We start from the raw sequence: 20,273 nt of genomic DNA on the forward strand, positions 1-20,273 counted from the left end.
CACCGCTACAGCGGCCGTCATGCACCGAGGTTCCTGGCTTTCCTCTTCTCTCTTTCTCGCGAAGTTCAGAGCACCATAGAGGATCTCCCTTTTGATGGTTAGCATATTACAAACTGCCTGCCTAATACGAGTGTCAGAGAGAGGGGCCTTGAGTAAGGGATAGTGAGTAGAAAATGTTAATGGTGGGAGGACCAGGTGGCCGCCCTACAGATGTCTGAACAAGGGTCTACCTTACTTGCGTAGGTGAAGGCTACAGGGTAGATACAGAATCCAGTGGAATCGTGATCCCGCTCAAACTGCCGGGGTCCTGTAACGTTTCCGTATCGGATAACACGGACGTTTTGCATCAGAGAGCATCTCGAGGCCCTCTGCAGGCAGAGATTAGCCATTCCTACTTGGACGGTCGCGCAATAGAGGACCAAGGTCATGGCGAGCTCAGAAGGTCAGTTCTGTCCAGATAAAGGACAAGCCCTACGACGTAGGTGTGGGTGCATCGTGCCTCATGGGGAATTTTGCTGTAGTGGTTTTCGGAGAGAGAAGTTTGGGATGCTTTGTGTTTTTTTATTAGACTGTCTTTATTTTGGACTTGTTTCATTTAGAAGTGAAAAGCGAGCATGAACTCTGTTGGAAGAAATTTTTGGGTGTAAACGCAACAACTCTGTCCTACTCGAAGAGAGGGCACCATGTGGGACTCCGCTGCAAGAGCTGCTATCTCGCCTGCCCCGCTGGCGGTAGGGTTAATGGAGCCACCAAAGGGCTGTTTTCTCATTGAGAGGTGCAAAAGGAGCAGGCAGCTGAGACTCAGGGGCCTTTTTCTATTTTTCCAAAAAGGTTGGCCAGAGTTTTTAAAAAAACGTAACAATACTAGGGGGAATGAAGGATCCACCATACACCGAGGGCAGACTACTATATTCCCCGACGCGTGGAGGCGGTAGGTATGGTGAGCTTAACACATCTGGATATAGGGTTGTTTTGGCGCCCCTTAGAAACCTTATGGCTAGAACGATAGGGAAACTGGACGGTGGGCTCAATCTGGGTATAGAAGGATTTCTGGAAGGTAGGAGGCGCGCTGGACGGCACCCGGCGGCTGTTCTGCGGTGCGGGGAGAGACTGTAGATGACGCTGCTGGCAATTGGCGGCTCCGTTTTTTTTTTTTTTTTTTTTTTTTTTTTTTTGATGTGCCCAGAGGAAGGGTATGAGGTGGCGGTCTGCCACTACGGCAGTTCCGTGCGCGGCCAGTTTGCAGTGCTGGAGGAAGGAGCACGCTGCTGAAAGGCACATGGCCATTTGCAGTGCCGCCCAGGGGAATGTGCACCTTCGGCACTGTACCATTTGCGGTGCCGAAGGGACAGAGCGAACAGGACCTTCCCTGACATGGGAGGTCGGTCCGCCTCAGTGCTGCTGTTTGGGCGCTGTGGGACGGAGGGGCCTGTGGCTAGGCATACAGAAAAGAAGGCTGAGGCACCTGCCTTTGGTGTTGTCAGCACAGAGGGTAGGGATCTCGCGGGAGACCCCCTACCCTTAGTTAAATCTCTCCTGTGAGAGCTGTTCTGCTCTTGCCTCCGCCTCCAGGGAGGTAAAGCAACGCTGCCCACCAGTTCTGATCTAGCGGGCGCGTGTGGGAGTGGGTTTGACCTTCCCATCTCCGAAAGTGTCTGCTTAGCTCGCGCAGTGTGTTCATCTGCCTGGATGTAAACAGCTGATATCTGGATGTGGTTTGCAAGCGCACCATTCCAGAGTCCATGGTCTCTGAAACAAAGAGAGTGGAACGAGCCCCTCCTTGTCGTTGATGTAGAACAGCAGACAACGTGTCTGTTAATTATGCGTACATGCTGATTCTTGATTAGGGGGAAGCACGGCAAGCATTCCGGATAGCGCGAAGTTCTAAGAACGTTTATGTGTAGGAGGTCGGAGTGAATCATAGCCCGGTACTGTGTGGTGAGAGATATGGCCCCAACAGTGAGGATGCGTAAGGTGTCTCACACAGATGGTGGAGTTGGAGGAAGGGGACTCCAGAACAGAGGTTGTCAGGGACCTGTCCACCGTAATTACAGAGTCCTTGACCCAGTAAGGTATGGCAATGATTATGTTTATTGAGTGCACGTTTTGGTGTGTAAAACGTGGCCAGAAGCTTGGAAGCACCTCATGTGGAGACAGGCGCATTCGGACCACGCAACGTGCCACGAGCATGTCTTAGTTGGAGGCAGTCTCGGGCCGGTGGCCGAGGTGCTGCTGTGAGCCTTGCAGCCAGCATGTATAGTATTGACACGGCTGGGTGGAAGGGATGCCCATCCGGTCTGGAGTCGAGGCTTGCTTTAATAAAGTCCAGGCGTTGGGTAGGACTTATGTTTGTCGCATTTATTTGTCAGGCCCAGGATTGAAGACTAGATGGTGATATTTAATGACAGAGGGCCTCGCAGTGTGTGGAGGCTGAAGAGAGCATCGTTCCAGGATAAAGGGAAATATTATACCCCTTGTTTCCGGGAGGTAGGCCGTTGACGAGGCCGTTAGAGTTTGAGAAACTCGAGGGCAGTGGAAAGCCAGAAGATGGTAGAACTTGTATGGTAATTTGCGTAGAGCCAAAGGTAAACACGGAGAAACCGGTGGAAGTGACGTGCAATAGGCATCTTGTAGTCGAGGCTGAAAACCAATCGCCCTGCTGAGGGTGGAATATGGTGGGAGATGTAACCATTTGAACTTTTGTTTCTTGAACGAATTGTTGAGTCTGCTGAGTCGGAGGATTCGGTCGCCATCCTCCAGTTTTCTTTGTAGTTAGGAATAAAGGGGAACGAATTCTTTCCCCCTTGTGGCATTGGGGCACGAGTTCGATAAGCAACCCAGTGAAGAAGATGTTGTACTTCTTGCTGGAGTGTGGCTCGTGAAAGTGTCCCTGAGAAGGGACGGGGAGGGTGGGTGGCTGGAGGTAGGAGAGGAAGGGGATGGAATACCCGGTGTGATGACCTCTAACCCACTTGGTGTGGTAATATTCGCCATTGGTGTAAAATGGCTGTAGACGATGCCAATAGACAGTTTGAGCAGTACATGTCCAGACTAGGAACGTTTTTCGAGACCCTCGACAAAAGGTTCCAATTTGTTTATTTTTGAGAATTGGGGTACCCAGAAGATGGGATGACACGTTACGGCATTCCTGCCAGATCCGAAGTCCCTACCTCCTTGAGATACACTGCTTTGAAGTCACCTAAAGTGGAGCACTCACAGGGACATCTCTCGAAGAAGAAGAAGAAGAGGAGGTTACTCACCTTGTGCAGTAACTGACGTTCTTCGAGATGAGTGTCCCTGTGGGTGCTCCAGTACCCACCCTCCTCCCCTCTACTTCGGAGTTGGGGTAGCCTCCGTTGTAGAGAGGAACTGAGGGTACTGGCCGCGCATGCTCTCTAGTAACACACTCAGAATGAGTGACAGGTTCTAAGCATGCGTGGCCGGTAGGAGTACTGCTGCAAAAAATCTCCGATCAAAGGTGCAGGGGCGCACCGACACCTAAAGTGGAGTACCCACAGGGACACTCATCTCGAAGAACGTCAGTTACTGCACAAGGTGAGTAACCTCCTCTTCTTCTCCTTCATAGGTGTTGCCACTGTAGAAAGAAGTAAGGGGGCCAGAAGCCCACATCAATTAGAACATGTTGGATCTTCACTGTACAGTTAGCAGGATTCTGCCTTTTTCTCATGTGGCAAAAAGGAGTTAGAACGGCATGAGGTTTTCTGGAATGTAGACATATAATACACCTCTACCTTGATATAACACTGTCCTTGGGAGCCAAAAAAATCTTACCGCGTTATAGGTGAAAGCGTATTATATTAAACTTGCTTTAATCCACTGGAGTGCACAGCCCCGTGCCCCCTCCCTCCCCCCAGAGCACTGCTTTACCACGTTATATCCAAATTCATGTTATATCGGGTGGTATTATGTCGAGGTTGCGGTGTATTGTGTCTTCTAGAGCTTGTGGTGTGAATTCACAAGTTACGCAAGTTCCCCACAACACTTTTCATCTTACAGACCAGTCTATAATGACTGGTTTAGAATGATTAGAACAGTCATGTCATGGAATCAGGATGGCTGTCTCCTATGGCTTGAAAACACAAAGTTTTTAAAAAAAATACAAAACAGAGGGAAATAGGAAATTACAACCGTGGTAACAGGGAGCATGATACTAGTTCTTAGTGTGTTCAACAGGGGTTTACTTTTTGGCAAAAGTGTGCTGTAAGGGAGAATTTTAATTGATTGCCCTGTCGAGTGGAGGCATGTTACAGGATTAATTGCTTGTATTCCAGTAACTTGCCTTCCTGCCAGTACATGTGTATATGAGCTGTGTGACTGTGTTCTAACTTAATTCCTTTTTACCTCTTTGACACATGAATAATTATGGCTTTTATAAAACTTCTGTTTAACTCACTGATGTATCAAACTGCGGTTTAATAATCATGAAGGACAAAAATAAGTTGCACTTTGGAGTTCAGTGTAATGTAGAGGGAAAAATCAATAACTATATAGTTACCAACAGTGTAGCATGTGCAGGTTTCTGATTCTCCGAATGCATGGATTGACTTCTAGCTTTAGCAGCAAGCGTTGTGATGAGTTGACTCTTCCTTTCCTATTCTTTGTAATATTGTATTTCAAGGGAAAAAAATAGACTTGTGCCTTTTTGGATTCTTCATCATGTATGGAAAAGCCTGGAAGTTTCTTTTTTCTGAACCAACCCAGCTTTCCTTTGCAGTTCATTTTTAAGGCCTTTGTTAGGACTGCAGGGGGGACGTGGCCATGCAGGGTGAGATGGGAAGAGGCTTAACCACTACTCTGAACTGAAGCATAGATTTTTGTCTTCCTGTTTTCATATACACCCTCTTCCCCCAACCCCCTGACACACATACACATTCCCCTATGTGATGTCCACTTACATAGGCGTTATACAGGTGAAATGAATTGCGCCTCACATTAACTCGGTTGTTGGTGATCTAACTAGAGTGGCTGATTGACTGGATGTATAGACAGTCTGATGCATTTCTGTAGATTTTCATACTTAGAATGGTCTAAATGTGATTTTTCAGTATAGTTTGAAGCCGTTGATTTTAAAAAATAGTTATACTTAAAAGACAAGTCAGAGCTATGCTTTAGCCTTTATAAAATAACATTTTCATCTCGTATACTGCTGTTGAGTTATTACAGCTGTAGATCTGAAGGGTTAGTCTGTAAACGTTAGTCTTTGCTTAAGATATGTGTGTTTTACAAGAAGCTAGTAAACTGCATATAAAAGAAATGGGCTTGTCCAAAATCTAACTCTTACAAATGTTTGTTTTAGAGAGTGGCAGACCGTCTCTATGGCGTATACAAAGTGCATGGGAATTATGGGAGAGTGTTCAGGTAAGAATTAGAACAGGTTTTTTAAAATACATCATTTAGTTTCCTGAAGCTTAGATAGTTTGCAGGTAATGGATGAAGCTTATTTATCCTTATTTTTGAAATGTAAACATTGATATATTTTGTTTTACTAAATATGTGCATTGGAAAGTGTCACTGTTCAGTACTAAGACATTGACAAGGTGCTGTATTTGACACAGATCTCGCTACCTGTGCTGAACTTTTTAGTTTTAACTGGATAGAGATTTTAGGGTTTTTTATATAACTTCATGATTTTTGTCTTTTTCTATTAATTCTAAACTGTTTTGTTCCTCAGAATGCTTCCTAGTAATTTATTTTATATAGTTAATAATTGTTGCCTTGTATCTGTAGTGCTGAAAGGTATCCTGATCCTTTTAATACATTAAATCAACAATGTCTCAGGTATATTCTAGTACACTTTTTAGAAGTTGAATTAACCAATAGTTTTTGATTTATTTGACTGAGTTGCATGCTCAAGTTTTCCATCTCGCTAGAGAATTAAAAAATCTAACTTCTGGTTAAGGGAACCTCCTGCTTATACAATCTGTACAAAATTTAATTCACCAGGTTAATGGATTGCAGATGTCTTTCTGGCTGGGGGTTTAAAATTAAATTAGGTGCATTTCTGTAATAACACAAGGATAAACAAATGTCAACATTATAGACAATTAAAATAATCGACTCTGTTAAAGTATAGAACAATAAATACTAGACATAAATTACACAAAGAGGAGGATAACTAAAAGTGCATTCAGTATTTAAGAAGTGGGGGGTACAGTTTTAGGATAACTAATAAAACCAAATAACATGCAGAGTTAAGAGATAATGAGATTAACACATAACTGTGATTTTCTTGTGGTGAACTTCTAAGTGCTTGCCATCTCCACTTCAGTTTTGGTGGCTGCGTTATCCATAAACTGACTAGATTTAATCATATATGATTGTTTGTCAACAATATGCAGTGATCCTAAGAAAAAAATTAGGTTTGGAGAGTCTTATTTCAGAAGTGAGACTCCAGTGTTTCTACTGTGAATGCTATAAATCCATCAGTTTTTTTCCAGTGTATGATGTGGCAGGTTTCAGTTTGATGATGTGTTGCTCATCTCTAATGGCAGTTCTCTTATTAGTTTTAAAAAAATCAGCATTCCCATATTGAGATTTGGTAGTATAGCTTTACAGACCATTTGTATTGTAGATAGTGGCGCTAAAAGTGTCAACACAATGGAATGAACCTTATGTTGCAATTCTGTTAGTAAGTATTTCTCTTAATCTCTTTAACTATTAAAACAAGGTTCTTTTCATGCCTGCCTCTTGAACTGGAACTAAAAAAACAACTCTGTGTGTGTCTGTGTCTGGGAAGGGATGGAGCAGGGCAGTTCCTGACCAGAATGCTTTAAAACTGTCTCACTATTAAATTGGGTTCAGTGCTGCTGCTTAGAGGTAGAAAAGCAGTTTGGCTTGGTACAACTTTTGAGGCAATTTCCATTCAAATGTCACCTGGAAAGAAACTATATACAGGATGCAGCTTATTAACTTCCTTTAACTTCATGTGTGATGTTGTTTCTCATTGGATTTGCTTTTTTCTCTAGTGAATGGAGTGCAATAGAAAAGGAGATGGGGGATGGGCTGCAAAGTGCTGGCCATCACATGGATGTGTAAGTACTGAGTGAATATCTGATAGTTTGATGTATGCCAGATGCACATATATTAAGGGAGGGGCAGGGAATTCTATAAAATGTACTGAGAAAACTTTGCGGGGAGAGGTATATTACTATTGAGTACACAACATTTCAGTGACTTTTGGATGTGGACTGTTTTAGAGTCCATGTACTGTATTAAGTAGCTCAAAGGGCCTCAGGGGAGTAAGAGGGGTTACTTTTTATTATTATTTTGAAACTATAGAGGTGTTTGGAATTCTTCCAGCTTTTCTTTTAAGCTGCTATGCCAGAAACTAGTGGAATTAAACTGTAATGTACTGCAGACCTGATGAGAGCCATTTGTTTTTGGCAGGAATGCCTTGCACCATGCAGTAGATGGTACGCTAATTTGTACTTAACAAAAAGTTTAAATAACCTTTTTTTATTTTTTTAAACTGTTCAGCACCCAAGGCTTATTTAGTGGATTCCAAAATAATTTCAAGTACCATCCTGAAATAATAGTGGTTGTAACCAGAAATCGCTGCTGAGCACAGCAAGGGTGTCTGTTTGCCCCTTACCACATATGTTTAACTTCCATTGGATTCAGTGATGGTTATGTACGTGAAACAAGGAGAACAGAACCCTCACAATAAAGAAAATAAACTGTTTAGCACTTCAGATTGCTTGTAGTATCTGTACTGCAGCAACAGGGAATTCTTTGAGTTTTGCTTTCTATGTAATAATAATAACCATAGTCAAGAAATCTTTATTCAGTGTATCTCTGGTTCCTTCCATTTCACAAAATCATAATCACTGGTAGAGTAGTTGTTTAACCCATTCAGGAGTTCTGTGCCTTTGCAAGTGGAACTATGAAACATAAAATAGTTTTAATTGGAAAAGATAATCTTATTTTAAAAGTGAATCATGAGAAAACGTTAAGGTTGTCAGTAGTACTATTTTGTGATGCCAGTTTACATCTGTATGGTAAATTGATGCCCTTGTCCAGTTTTAGTAAGGGCTATAAATTTCCAGATTCCTGCTGCCAAATAGAATTTTATGGAGAAGCTCGTTTAACAGTGAATTCTCAAAATTAGCGCTTGGTTTAAAAAGTGAGAATTTTATCACATCCTTAAATAATATGAGTGTTTAGGAATGAAACATAGAAGCTTTTATTTCCATGTTTTAAAAACAGTTTTATGGTTAATATTAAAATGGTTTTATTATACAGCCGAAATCCCATTACAAGAAATAACTCCAAATGAAAGGGCATAGAAGAATAAGGAAGTGGAGTACAGCGTTAAATATTTATTACAATACTGCAAAATTTGAATAGTCCCGTAGAAATCAATTTATTTTCAGTTGCGTGAACAAGTACTGCAGATAAAGAAAAACGTACTTGGACCTGCCTAGCTTCTTTTTTGTGATGCATCAACGTGCACCATGCTGTGCTGTCAGAATGTTGAGAAGATGTTTTAATCAAATAAAGTAAAGCAAATAGAACAAATACCTCCTTCAAGAGATTATACCCCCTCCAGTTTATACCTGCTCCACTTTACCATAAATCAGCAGTTTGAGGCACAAGGGGGTTGTAAGACTTAACACCTAAGACTTCTACCCTTAATAATGTTAGTGTTGAAGACCCAGAATGATGGTGGTGGAGAGTTCCCAGGGTAACCTATATTAGTCCATGCTTTAATGAATGACCATCAAAGGCAATCTCTGATAGCATAGTTTTTCTCTCTGCTCTAACAAACAGGTGATCCCAGAAGTGGCCTCTCTAGCTCATGTCTTACTGGAGACAGTAGTTGTGAGGTTCAGAGACAGTCTTCCTCAGGAATTGAAATTAGACATGGTATTCGAATTTACAGGGCGTATTGGAAAGCGACTAAATTGGCAACACTGCATGTCACTAATTGACCACGGGGTTGATGAGGAGGGCATGAGAGAATGGGGGAATTCATGGTGGGTATAGGGAAATCCCTGTTCAGGGACTCATTATGACTCTCAAGTTTTGTTTGGTTGGTTTTTTGGGGTTTTTTTTTCCCCTCCCGCCTCCAGGATCAACTGGAAAAATAATTGAGCAGTACAATTCTTCTCCCCCACCCTTCCCCTCCCCTCCAAATCTAATGTTTTGGGAAGTAGTATGGAGTACTGCACAAGGAGTATGGTTTCTGAGCAGGAAGTATACATTATAAATATCTAAACCTGTCCCTGCAATACATTTAAAGCTATTCTGCACATATCCTGCTTATACCAGCTTCATTTTTAGTAGGATTTTTGATGGTTGGTCAAATGTTTCTGTCCCTTTTATTTAACTCATTATTATTTAAGAAGCCACATAGTTGTGTAGTATGGGGGGAGTGTCTGTATGTGTGTTAATTTTCATGGTGCCATCCATTTTTTCTGTTATCCCGTGATAAAAATGAATGCCCTCCCTAAATTTAGAAACTTGACTCCAGCCTTTCTGACATTGCTGCTCCATAATCAACTGACAACCTAAAATAGTTTGTTTAAAGTATAACAAGAGCTGGTTAGCTGCACAACTCCCATTGACTATGAGGTGAATCTAGTATGTTGGAAAGTCTTAGCTCTGCAACATTTATTTCCCTGTTTGTAGAAGCGTGTTCACTGCTACGCATTTCCCTTTCTCTTCGGGGATTTCCATGATTTGTTTAACCTGTTTTGGCCTAAAGTGCGCAAAATTGGGTTCAGATAGTCAGAAGTGCAGCTTCTGCTGACCTACTACTTTGTCAAATCATGATTTAAGTTTTTGTATAAATTCTGCTCTGGGGTGTGTTTAGGTGGGAGTTGGGCAGAACAACTCCTAGCATTCGGTCATAAATCTTCCCTTGAAAAACTTGGCTGCAACTGAAGTACAGTCCATCTGTAGCCCTAAAAAATCCCAACTCTTTTGTTTTAGGAACTTTAAAAAAAAACAAAAAAAACGAAACAAACCCATAGAGCCTTAAATTCAAGTTTTGGTACAAACACAGTGGTAATGCTCCTCTCTCACAAAACTGGGCAGATGCCATTGCCCTTTTAAAGATGATTATGCAGGAGATCAGCCATACCCCTTCAAGCTCAAAGACAGCACCTTCTCAGCATGCTTGAGGTTCAAGCCCAAAGCCTTCTCTCACCTCCTTGACTGTACATTATTGATGGGCTTTAAATTCAGAGCACACAAAAGCCATGTGTCTGGAGCACCAGACAATAATTAAAGGTAGCCTTGAGACATGTTCCCTGCTCCAGCTCCCAGTGTGGTGTGTTTTACTTTTACTTAATTTATCTCTGTATCCTTTCTGCCTCCTTTGAAAAGCAAGCTGTTAACACGTTATCAGACTTCTGTCACAAGGTCACCTTGCCTGGCACCTTCTTGGATGTGCTGTACCTCAGTTCTCCCCTTCTGTAAAATTATGCACACAACAGTCACAACCCAGAACAAAATCTCACTCCTAGGCTCTAGTTTGTTGATATTCAAATTATATATTGTGTTGGTCTGAGATCAAGACAATCAAATTCAATAAAGACAAGTGCAAAGTACTACATTTAGGATGGGAAAAATCAAATATATAACTACAAAATGGGGACGAACTAGCCAGACAGAAGTACTGTACAAAAGGATCTGGGGTTACAGTGGATCACAAATTGAATATGAATCAACATATGATGCAATTGCAAAATAGGCTAATAACATTATGGGGTGTTGCATGTAAGACACAGGAGGCAGTTGTGGACAAACTTGGGAGAGTTCAGAGGAGAGCAACAAAAATAATAAAAGGTTTGGAAAAACCTGACATGCAGAAAGCTTACAAATCTGGGCATGGTTAGTTATGAGAAAAGAAGGCTGAGGAGGGACATGATGATAATCTTCAAATATGTTAAAGACTGTTATAAAGAGGTCTGTGATCAATTGTTCCCCATGTCCACTGAAAGGAGGACAAGTAGTAAAGGGCTTGATCTGAGCAAGGGAGATTCAGGTTAGCTGTTAGGAAAAAAATTCTAATGGTAAGGATAGTTACGCTCTGGAGTAGGCTTCCAAGGGAGGTTGTGGAATCCCTGTTTAAGAACAGGTTGGACAAACACCTGTCGGGGATGGTCTAGGTTTACTGTCTCAGGGCATGGGACTGGACTAGCTGACCTCTTCCAGCCCTACATTTATTTGATTCTATAGTCCCAGCTCTTGTATAGGAACCCCTCTGTCCAATCCATGTCTTCTCAGGATTCCACAGTCCCCCAACTAGAAACTACAAATAATTGTCCCGAACATGACTGACTTTCACTTTTCAGCTCTAAGGGCCCACATCCCCTTCCAGCAGGCCCCCTGATTTGCTTGCCAACTTCTGGCTATATCCCCCCTCAGTCTCCTTACCCTGTCCCTTGACAGGACAGACTTAACAGCCACAGTTGTTTCCTACGGGAATCTCAATAGCGGAACTCCCAGCTCTCTTCCAGTTCACACTCCCAGCTCTCTTTCAGCTTGGGAGCCACCACCAGTCCTTCCCTAGATCCTAGTTACTGGAGAGCCTCTCTGCTGAGAACAGGCTGTCATTTACATATGCCAGCAGGTTTGACTTTGAGGGACAGGGAGCAGGTGATAAAGTCCCATGATTTAGGAAGAAAACCAGACATGAATAGTGCTTGGTATATAAAGATGCCTTACCTGGTGACAAGTGCCCAGAGGTCCCTTTTGTGCTGGTTGCTTCACAAACACAGATAGGAGGGGAGACTGTCCGAAATCTTACAATATGAAAGACACAGATGAAGTGTTGGATGCAAGGAATAACATAAAAACAACGAATGTGGTGGTGATTGGCACAGTTTTGTTACTTCCATATTTTGTTATTTTGGTGGGGTTTTATACTTTCTGCTTTAGGCTTTGCAACAAAGACTCTAGAATTCAAACTTAGTTGGTTTTGTTGATGCTATGGGGAGGTGGAATATAACACAGCTCATTCATCCCACCGTGTTGCTGGCTCCGTGTTGCTGACAATAGTAAAAGCTTATTTCTGTTAGTAGGCTAATCAGATATAACTCAAAACGTACAAGAGAAGATATGTGCAGTAACCATTTTACAGAGGTACTTCTTTTCCTAAGCATGCTTGAAAATGCTAACCTTTTTCAAACGATGGGAGCCCATTGAAAGCTGTCGGACAACATTTCTTACCTTTTTAAGTGATTGGAAATTTAAAAAGTCACTTTCTGCACGCACCATAGGGGGTGGGATTTTTCAAAACGTCTCAGCATCAGCCTAACTCTGCTCCATTGAAGTCAATGGGAGCAGTGGTAAAGCTCCCAATGACTACAGGAGGCACAGTTAAGTCAACACTGAGTACTTTTGGAAAATATGTTCCTCAAAGACTTGTGTATGTAGCTGCTAGTCTGAATTGACACTCTTGTAGGTAAAGGACAGGTTGTTGAACTTGCTACTTAAGGAACAAAAAGACTTGATTCTGCAAAGCGCTGAGGACTCTCAAATGCCATTGTTTCCATCACCGTTGACTGAGGGTCAAGTGAAAACCGCCTCTTAAATGTTGCCTCTAGCCTTTTAGAAGGCATCACGTTCACGTCACCAAACCTTAAAGATGCCATTCTCCTTCTGAAATTTGTTATGAATATTTTTCACTTTCTGCTGCCTGTTGAAAATCACTGAAGAAAAAGAATAAATTACTTTAGCTAGTTGTCTTTTTTTCCTTTTCCTGTAATAAAAATAGCCTCCTCTTCAGCAGAAAACGTTTGACCTAGTCTAAGATTTATCACTTCATTGTAGTAATAACTTCAGAAACAGGCCTTCAGGAGTGTTTATATTAGTCTGTTCGGCATTAAAATACACCTTTTTAAATCCAACAGTAAAGAGCAGTTTTAAGGTAACTTATGATTATTGCTAAGAAATAGGGTTCTTTCACTTTTACAGTATTTATATCATTTAAGAAGCTAAATCAGGGGTTCTTGTGTTTAACCAAAGGTTATACTTTACCAGGTATGCAGGTTCTATTGATGACATATTGGAAGAGGAAGAGCATTATGCAGATCAGCTAAAAGAATATCTTTTCTACGCAGAAGCTCTGCGGTAAGTATATTAACATAAAAGATTAGAACTCCTGTACTTCTGTTGCATTATTTTAATACATGCTCTGCAGATTTCTATCTCCATCCTTTACAGTTTTTACTTTTGAAGAAAACATTACACGGTTACATTCTGAAGTCTTGCAAATACCTTGCATCTTTTGTTGCCCAGTAAGCCACTCACAGTTAAGTGTAGCTGAGCTGGTTAGTAATTCAATGGCAGACAAAACCCAGGTGCTCTAGGAAGTAGTGTTGTATGTTGATTAAGCTGTGCTTCTCGCTTTGAATCAATGCCCCAGAACAATCTTCTGCTGGAGGTGCTATCTTCCATTATGAGACACAAGAGTCTCTTACCACTTACAGCTGTTAAAAAAAAAAAAAAATTCCCATCCCTAGTTTTGAAGTTTCCCAAATAACATCTGATTGTGACAGATACATTCTGACTCCCTAACCTCCCCTAGTACTCCTTCCTGCCCTAGAGTACTGTGTGTTTTTGCTGTGAACAGTTACAATTGCCACATTCACTAAGGAAGTGGCGACACTTGTGTTTGCAAATCCATTCGTAAAGTTTGCAAAGCACGTTGAGATCCTTCTGAATGAAGGGCACTGTATAAATTTAGGTACAGTATCACTTTTTACAAACAAAAAATTTTTAGTACACTCTAAGGAATTTGGAGACTCTGGGTTAAGTTTCAGTGAAAGACATTTTCCTAAGATTAATGTGCATCTTTGCCTGTCACAGAGGCACAATGTCCAAAATGACATGTAAACCCTTTCCTACAATTGGAATTTTTTACTGTAACATGTTGAATGAAACCATTTTACAAGGATGTCCTTAGATAGAGGATGGTTTTATATGGCATACAAAATCTTAGTATGAGATTATGGAAAAAGGAGCAGCAGGAGAATATGCTTCGGGTCACTGAAGTATAAAATCACTAACACACCAGAAAATTTGTAATTTAGCAGGCTTGCACTAGACTTATGTTTACTGTTATAGGACTATTAAATACAGGCTAGATAAATAACTGAACACGACGTATGCTAAAAAACATTTTTACCTTTTTTTTTTCTTTTTTTTTTTTTTAAAGCTTAGAAGGTGGTAAAAACGTAGCAAGACAAAGCGTTAAATGACAAATTGTTCGTTGATTGTTTTCAGGGCCGTTTGCAGGAAACATGAACTAATGCAGTATGACTTGGAAATAGCTGCTCAGGATCTGGCATCTAAGAAACAACAGTGTGAAGAACTAGCAACAGGAGTGAGTCTGTGTTTCCATTTTCTTCAAGACTTAGATTTTTTTTTTAATTTTTTTTTAATTTTTTTTTTAGAGAGCTAAACAAGTTAGGGTGACATCTAAATGGCATTTAACAGATAGATAACGTGGACAGCTGGTTATGATGACAAGTATCACGTGAGCTGTAGATCTTTTAGTAGTTTACAGTAATTTTTTTTCATAGTGATTAATACCATTTATGTGGGGCTTTTTTATTAAGATCTAGCAAATACAGGCGTGCAGGTAAGTGATCTGAAGTGTTTCAAATGAGATGAAATAGAATACTACCAAGACCAAAGTTTCTGGTTAGTTACGGTCATCTAGGGAAAAAAAACCTTTGTTGTACCTTTTTAAAAGCTTACCATCCTCATTATGAAATGTTAGGTTCACCTTCCCCCATTGCCCCCTCTGCCCCTGGGAAAATGGCTGAAATTAGATAATATCTAAAAACAAATATTTGCATTTAATCTGAAAGGTGAATAAACAGAGTAAACAATTACTGCTAAAGTTATTAATATCTTAATGTAGAATTATTTCACTGTTTTTTATATAATATGACAAGAAATATTACTTGAAGATTAGAAATTGGTGACTGAAAACAAATTCATTCAATATGGGCCCAGAATGAAGCCCATTAAAGTCAATGAGAGTCATTCGCTTGAGTCCAGTGGTCAGTGGATCAGGCCATAAGAATCTTATCTATCAAACTATCTGAAGAGAGAACGTGGGTGAGATAATACCTGTTCCTGGACCAGCTTCTGTTGGTGAGAGAGACAAACTTATCAGCTTACACAGAGCTCTCTTTGAGTATGTTCCCAGACCTGAAGAAGAGCTCTGTGTAAGCTTGAAAGTGTATCTCTCTCTCTCTCCAACAGAAATTGGTCCAATAAAAGATATTACTTCACTCACCATGTCTCTCCCTAATGTCCTGGGACCAGCACGGCTACAACAATGCATTCAACAATGGAAATAATTGGAAGGCAGTTTTTGAAGAGGTTAGAGATTTTATGTGAAGTTTCAGATAGAGGTGTATTTACTATCTTGATATAACGCTGTTCTTGAGAGCCAAAAAATCTTACCACGTTATAGGTGAAACCGTGTTATATTGAACTTGCTTTGATCCACTGGAGTCCACAGGCCTCCCTCCCCCCGAGCACTACTTTACCACACTATATCCAAATTCGTGTTATATCAGGTGGCATTATAGCGAGGTAGCAGTGTAGGAGTTAATACAGGTTTGTTTAACTGTTGGTTTTAATTTGAACTACCATGCCTCTTGCACCCACCTCACAGTAGTACATTTTTCAGTGTCTGAGCTCCACCAGCCAAATATTAATTCTCATTCTACTGGAACAAAGCATTTAGAGCATTTTTCTGTTTGATTTTAGACTCTGAGAACATTTTCTCTAAAGGGAATGACGAGCAAACTGTTTGGTCAGGAAACTCCTGAGCAAAGAGAAGGCAAGATAAAGGTTCTAGAAGAACAGATACATGAAGGGGAAGAACAACTGAAATCTAAAAATGTGGAGAGCAGGTAAAGGTAGAATTTTTAATATATCCTTGGTGTTTACGAGCTGTCTATAAAAATTCCTGTCATTTACAAGTTGTGAAATTAAGTACAGTACACTCAGTCAGCTCCTGATCTGAGAGGGTACCTTATGTAAGAGCTGATCGCTTTCCCTGTTACTGAGATCCATTTAATGGCTGACTCTTTGTTTTATGTTCAGCTGGTAATATGTTTAACAGATGGGCTGTAAGCAAACGAGGATTTGAGCTTTGTAGTGGCTACTTGAATGTAGAATTCAGATGTAGTTCTAGTCCAGTCTGTAAATATGGCTCCTGACATTAGAGCTGCTAATTCCTTAGGAAGTTTTGTATGAAGGATTGTTGACTTCTGTTTGTGATTAAATGTTTTAGCAAGCTACATTTGAATGACTAAGTCTTATTATTCTAACTAGTAGGAACTCACATTGCAAAACCTAGACATTTGTGTCAGAACACATTCATTGTTGTTGTTATAGGAAAGATGAGTGTGCTATCTGTTAGCTGTAATCCTTCCATGCCAAAAGATAAGAAACAGACCAGTTCATACACAGTTCAAAACAACAAAATACTCAGTAGAAATTAGGACCCGGTAAATGGAATTCCTTAATCATCTTGACAGAAGTGCTGGACATCTGCTTTTATAGCTCAGGAAACAGTTTTCAAAATGAATACTTGTCTAGTTTGTGCAGTGCAGTACAAACAGTAAGCTCGGAGTTATTTTACAGTATGAACTGGCCCATTTTGGTTAGGTGTAGCGCCGGAGGCAAATATTGCAGACAAACAAGAAAAGGGAGTATTCTATTCTGAAATAAATTTGCTTCAGCTAAGCTTGTGCCCACTTCCTGCAAATATTCAAACAATCGTATATTACTGACTTAAATGCTCGCGACAAGTGAATTTTAAGACGGTCTATAGGATTCTCACAGGAAATGAGATGATCTAAGAGGATGCTGAGGCCCAAAGCCCCTCAACCAGAGCACTGTATTTAGCGAGCCTGGCAAGGATCTGAATATAAATTCGTTATGAATTATTCATTTAGTTCTGTGGCCACATAGATAAACTTCAGTCAGATCTATCTGTGAAGGTCTCCAGTTATTTTAAAAAAAAAAAAAAGTATGTGATTCGCTGTTAAAAATCTCTGAAGAACTAGGTGAATTATTGTGGCACACGTTCCAACATTAGAGCAAGTAAACATATAAAATGAGGATCCCATCCAAGGTGTATAGAAATGACTCTGATTCAGCTCGTAGACTATAAAATTGTAGCACTTCAGGTTTTGACAAAGGCAGAGTCCTTCTCCAAGTAATTTCAGTAGCAGCTGGCTGGGGTCCATAATGTATTAAGTATTTTTTTAGAAACTCTCACGTTAACAAAACTATATTGTTTTCATTTCAGAGAGTTTGTGAAAAGTGCCTGGACAGATATTGAACGCTTCAAAGAGCAAAAGAATCATGACTTGAAAGAGGCCCTCATAAGTTATGCTGTGATGCAGATTAGTATGTGCAAAAAGGTAGGTTTTGCTTCTGACAGATAGGACGAATATGTAAATAGTAGTAGGGGACCTAGGAACAGATCTGTAACAAATGTGAGAACTGCTGTTGCAGAAGGCTGGAAATCAGTCGAGTAGGAGCTGCAGCATAGTCCATCTTGCATGCAAGATGCCATATCCTTGCTGCCTCCTCTCTCTTCCTGGCATGCACTGAGGTTAAGAGAGATTCTCCTGTGTTGGTAACAGTTTGCATTAAACAGTGTGGACCAAATCCTCAGTCTTTTCCCCATCCTTATATATGTAAAGTTCCTATTAGTCAGTGGGAGTTTTGCATGACTTAAGTCTACAGGTAATGTATGCAAACATGTCACATTTATTTATTTGTTGCAAGGTTCCTTTGTTTAGAATAAGCAAAAATCACTTTTTTTTTAAAAAAGGGAATTCAAGTTTGGACAAACGCAAAAGAGTGCTTCAGCAAGATGTGATTATCCAGAAACTAATTTCTCCTCAACAAAGTGCCAGAGAACAGAAGCACAAGTGCACAATCACGGATACTAAGTTGCTACATGACCTACATATAAATCATGAAATAAATGAGTAAATACAGTTTTCTTTATGCTATTTGTAGTTGTGTTAAGAGAGGACGAAAAGGAAATGTCCTTAAATCTTTAGTCCCTAACAGTCACTTTTGTGGCATATTTTACATGTAGCAAATAATTGAGGGCAAAGGGGTTAATGAAAGCTGCAGTTGTACATTGAGGCAAAGGTTTTAGAGAAAGTCCAGACTAACCCAAAAAAATATAGTGTCATACACAACTGAACTGTTCTCTGTGTGTATCTTCTGAATCATCACATTCCGCTTTAGATCATCTCCCGATGCCCGCTTTCAGCCTTGCTGGTTAGGATTTGTAATACTCTGAGGGGGGAATGTTTTTGTTTGTGTTTTATTTGTGCACACACAGTTGTCTTCTTTATGCCATAAGAAAACAAAAACTGAAATTCATTGTACTGCTTAGGGTTCATAGTTACGTGGCTGTGCATCTCCAAGGAGAAATTTGTTTGTTCAAAATTCAGGTTAAACACAGTGTCAAACTTCTGAGATTTTTTTCATACCCTCTACAGTAGAGGAATTGAACAACAGGTCTATACCATACTCCTCACTTACTGTTTCCCATTAGACTGTTAATACTGACATTGATCTGTCTTCTAATTTTCTATTACTAGTAAAGGAGAGTAACGACCCAACTGAGCAACAGGGCCAAAACTCAGACCTGGTATAATCAAGTGCAGCTTCAACTCACTTTATGGAAACTGCTTACCCCAAGTGTAAATGTGGACCTGTTTTCAAAACTGCAGTTGTCATTTAGCTCTAGGAATAGTCACCTTTAAAATGAATATGTAGAACATCAAAAGAAAACCAGCTATTTTGAATATTTAAGATTTGTGGTGCTCTGCAGGCTTGGCTTGGCTCTTGAAACACCATATTTCAATATTGCAGATACATACCTGATTTTACAGATACCTACATTAATGTGGTTCTTTACTGTTTTGGCTGTAACATTTAAATTTATTCATCTGCAATTTAAATCTATTAGGCTGAGCTATTTATCTTTTTGATACGATATGTTCAAGAGCCAAGTATTTTTATTTTTTGCTAGCTTTGCAGAATCTTAAATATAAGATGCTGTTTCTAATTATACCAGGAAAAAAAACCCAAAACAAAGAAACCCCACCACTACTCTGTCATGGGGCTTTTCTACATGTTTAAAGTGTCCCTGGAATTTTGTGGAATTTGCCAGACTAATGAGTAATCCAAAAGAAGATTTGCAGTAATACTTACTTGAGTCACATTTGATTATTTATTATATACTACAAATAACACTAATTGTCAGGTACTGATTTAATGTATGCCAAAAGTCTTTAAAATTTGCTATACCTTATGTAATGTATCCATTCATTTTTCAAATACCAGATCCTGTGTTTTGCTGTGGCATTATATGTTAAATCATTAAGAGCTGGTGTAGGCTAAGCTCTGAATTATTTAACAGGTTAAACATCAGTTTATACTTTTAGCTCCTCTACTTTTTCAAGGCACATGATAATGACAAATTCATGTCATTCTCTGAAGTGATGTTGAGCAGAAGGAGTCTCTCCTTTTTAATATTTACAGAAATACAAAATACAGAATCATTCCATTTTAAAGAACTGTAGTATTCAGGTCCTATAACAAGTAGAGGAAGGACTTGTACATTCCAGAAACCAGGATTTGCTCATCTAGAGTATCCAGTAAACATTCTAGACTAGTGGTGCCTTAATCCAATACCAGGAGGCACTTGGAGTAAATATTTTTCATGCACTTTGATTTTGTTTGAAAGATCTTTCTGGTGCCTCTTTTTTCCCCCCTATTTCACATGCTGTACAACTTACTAAATGTATTATATGCCTTTTTTTCTTGCTAGTTGTATTAAATTTGAGAAGGGAACAAAACTGTTCTTGTAAGCTTTGTGCCAAATATGCTAAATAAAACTGTTCTTTGATATTTTTGTTGTGTTATTCTTTTGCAAAATATTTTTTTAGATTTTCCAGTTTTGAAAATGATTGCTCCATATTTAGGTTCAGATTTTTGCACTGGTTGGGCCTTAAAAGAACATTGCAGAGATTAGGCTCCAAAGTTGGGTTTAATATTTTGTTTTTTAGAAATCACTAAGTGACTGACTTGCTTTTTATGTAAAGAAGCTAGTGTCTGGCTAAAGGTGAAACTAGATTTCTGTTGAAAGTCAATTTTTGGCCCCACCCAATCTTTTGATAGAGTGGAGCCACATGAGTTTCATATGTATCGTTGCCGTACTCAGGGTAAAACTTTTTTTT

The 20,273-nt window shown here is 40.0% G+C and overlaps 1 protein-coding gene across 1 annotated transcript in view; it reads left to right on the forward strand.

Moving 5' to 3' along the window:
• Window positions 1–19,944, forward strand: part of SNX4 (sorting nexin 4) — a 72,080-nt gene extending 52,136 nt beyond the window's left edge. The window contains exons 8-14 of the mRNA XM_032793987.2: window positions 5,318–5,379; window positions 6,987–7,052; window positions 13,012–13,101; window positions 14,257–14,356; window positions 15,760–15,905; window positions 17,312–17,426; window positions 17,843–19,944. Of these exons, the coding sequence (XP_032649878.1) occupies window positions 5,318–5,379; window positions 6,987–7,052; window positions 13,012–13,101; window positions 14,257–14,356; window positions 15,760–15,905; window positions 17,312–17,426; window positions 17,843–17,890 (627 nt within the window). The 3' untranslated portion in view covers window positions 17,891–19,944. The remainder of the gene's footprint in view (window positions 1–5,317; window positions 5,380–6,986; window positions 7,053–13,011; window positions 13,102–14,256; window positions 14,357–15,759; window positions 15,906–17,311; window positions 17,427–17,842) is intronic.
• The last annotated feature ends 329 nt before the right edge of the window (window positions 19,945–20,273 follow it).

This window comes from Chelonoidis abingdonii, chromosome 10, assembly GCF_003597395.2.
Source record: "Chelonoidis abingdonii isolate Lonesome George chromosome 10, CheloAbing_2.0, whole genome shotgun sequence".
In the NCBI taxonomy this organism is placed as follows: Eukaryota; Metazoa; Chordata; order Testudines; family Testudinidae; genus Chelonoidis; species Chelonoidis abingdonii.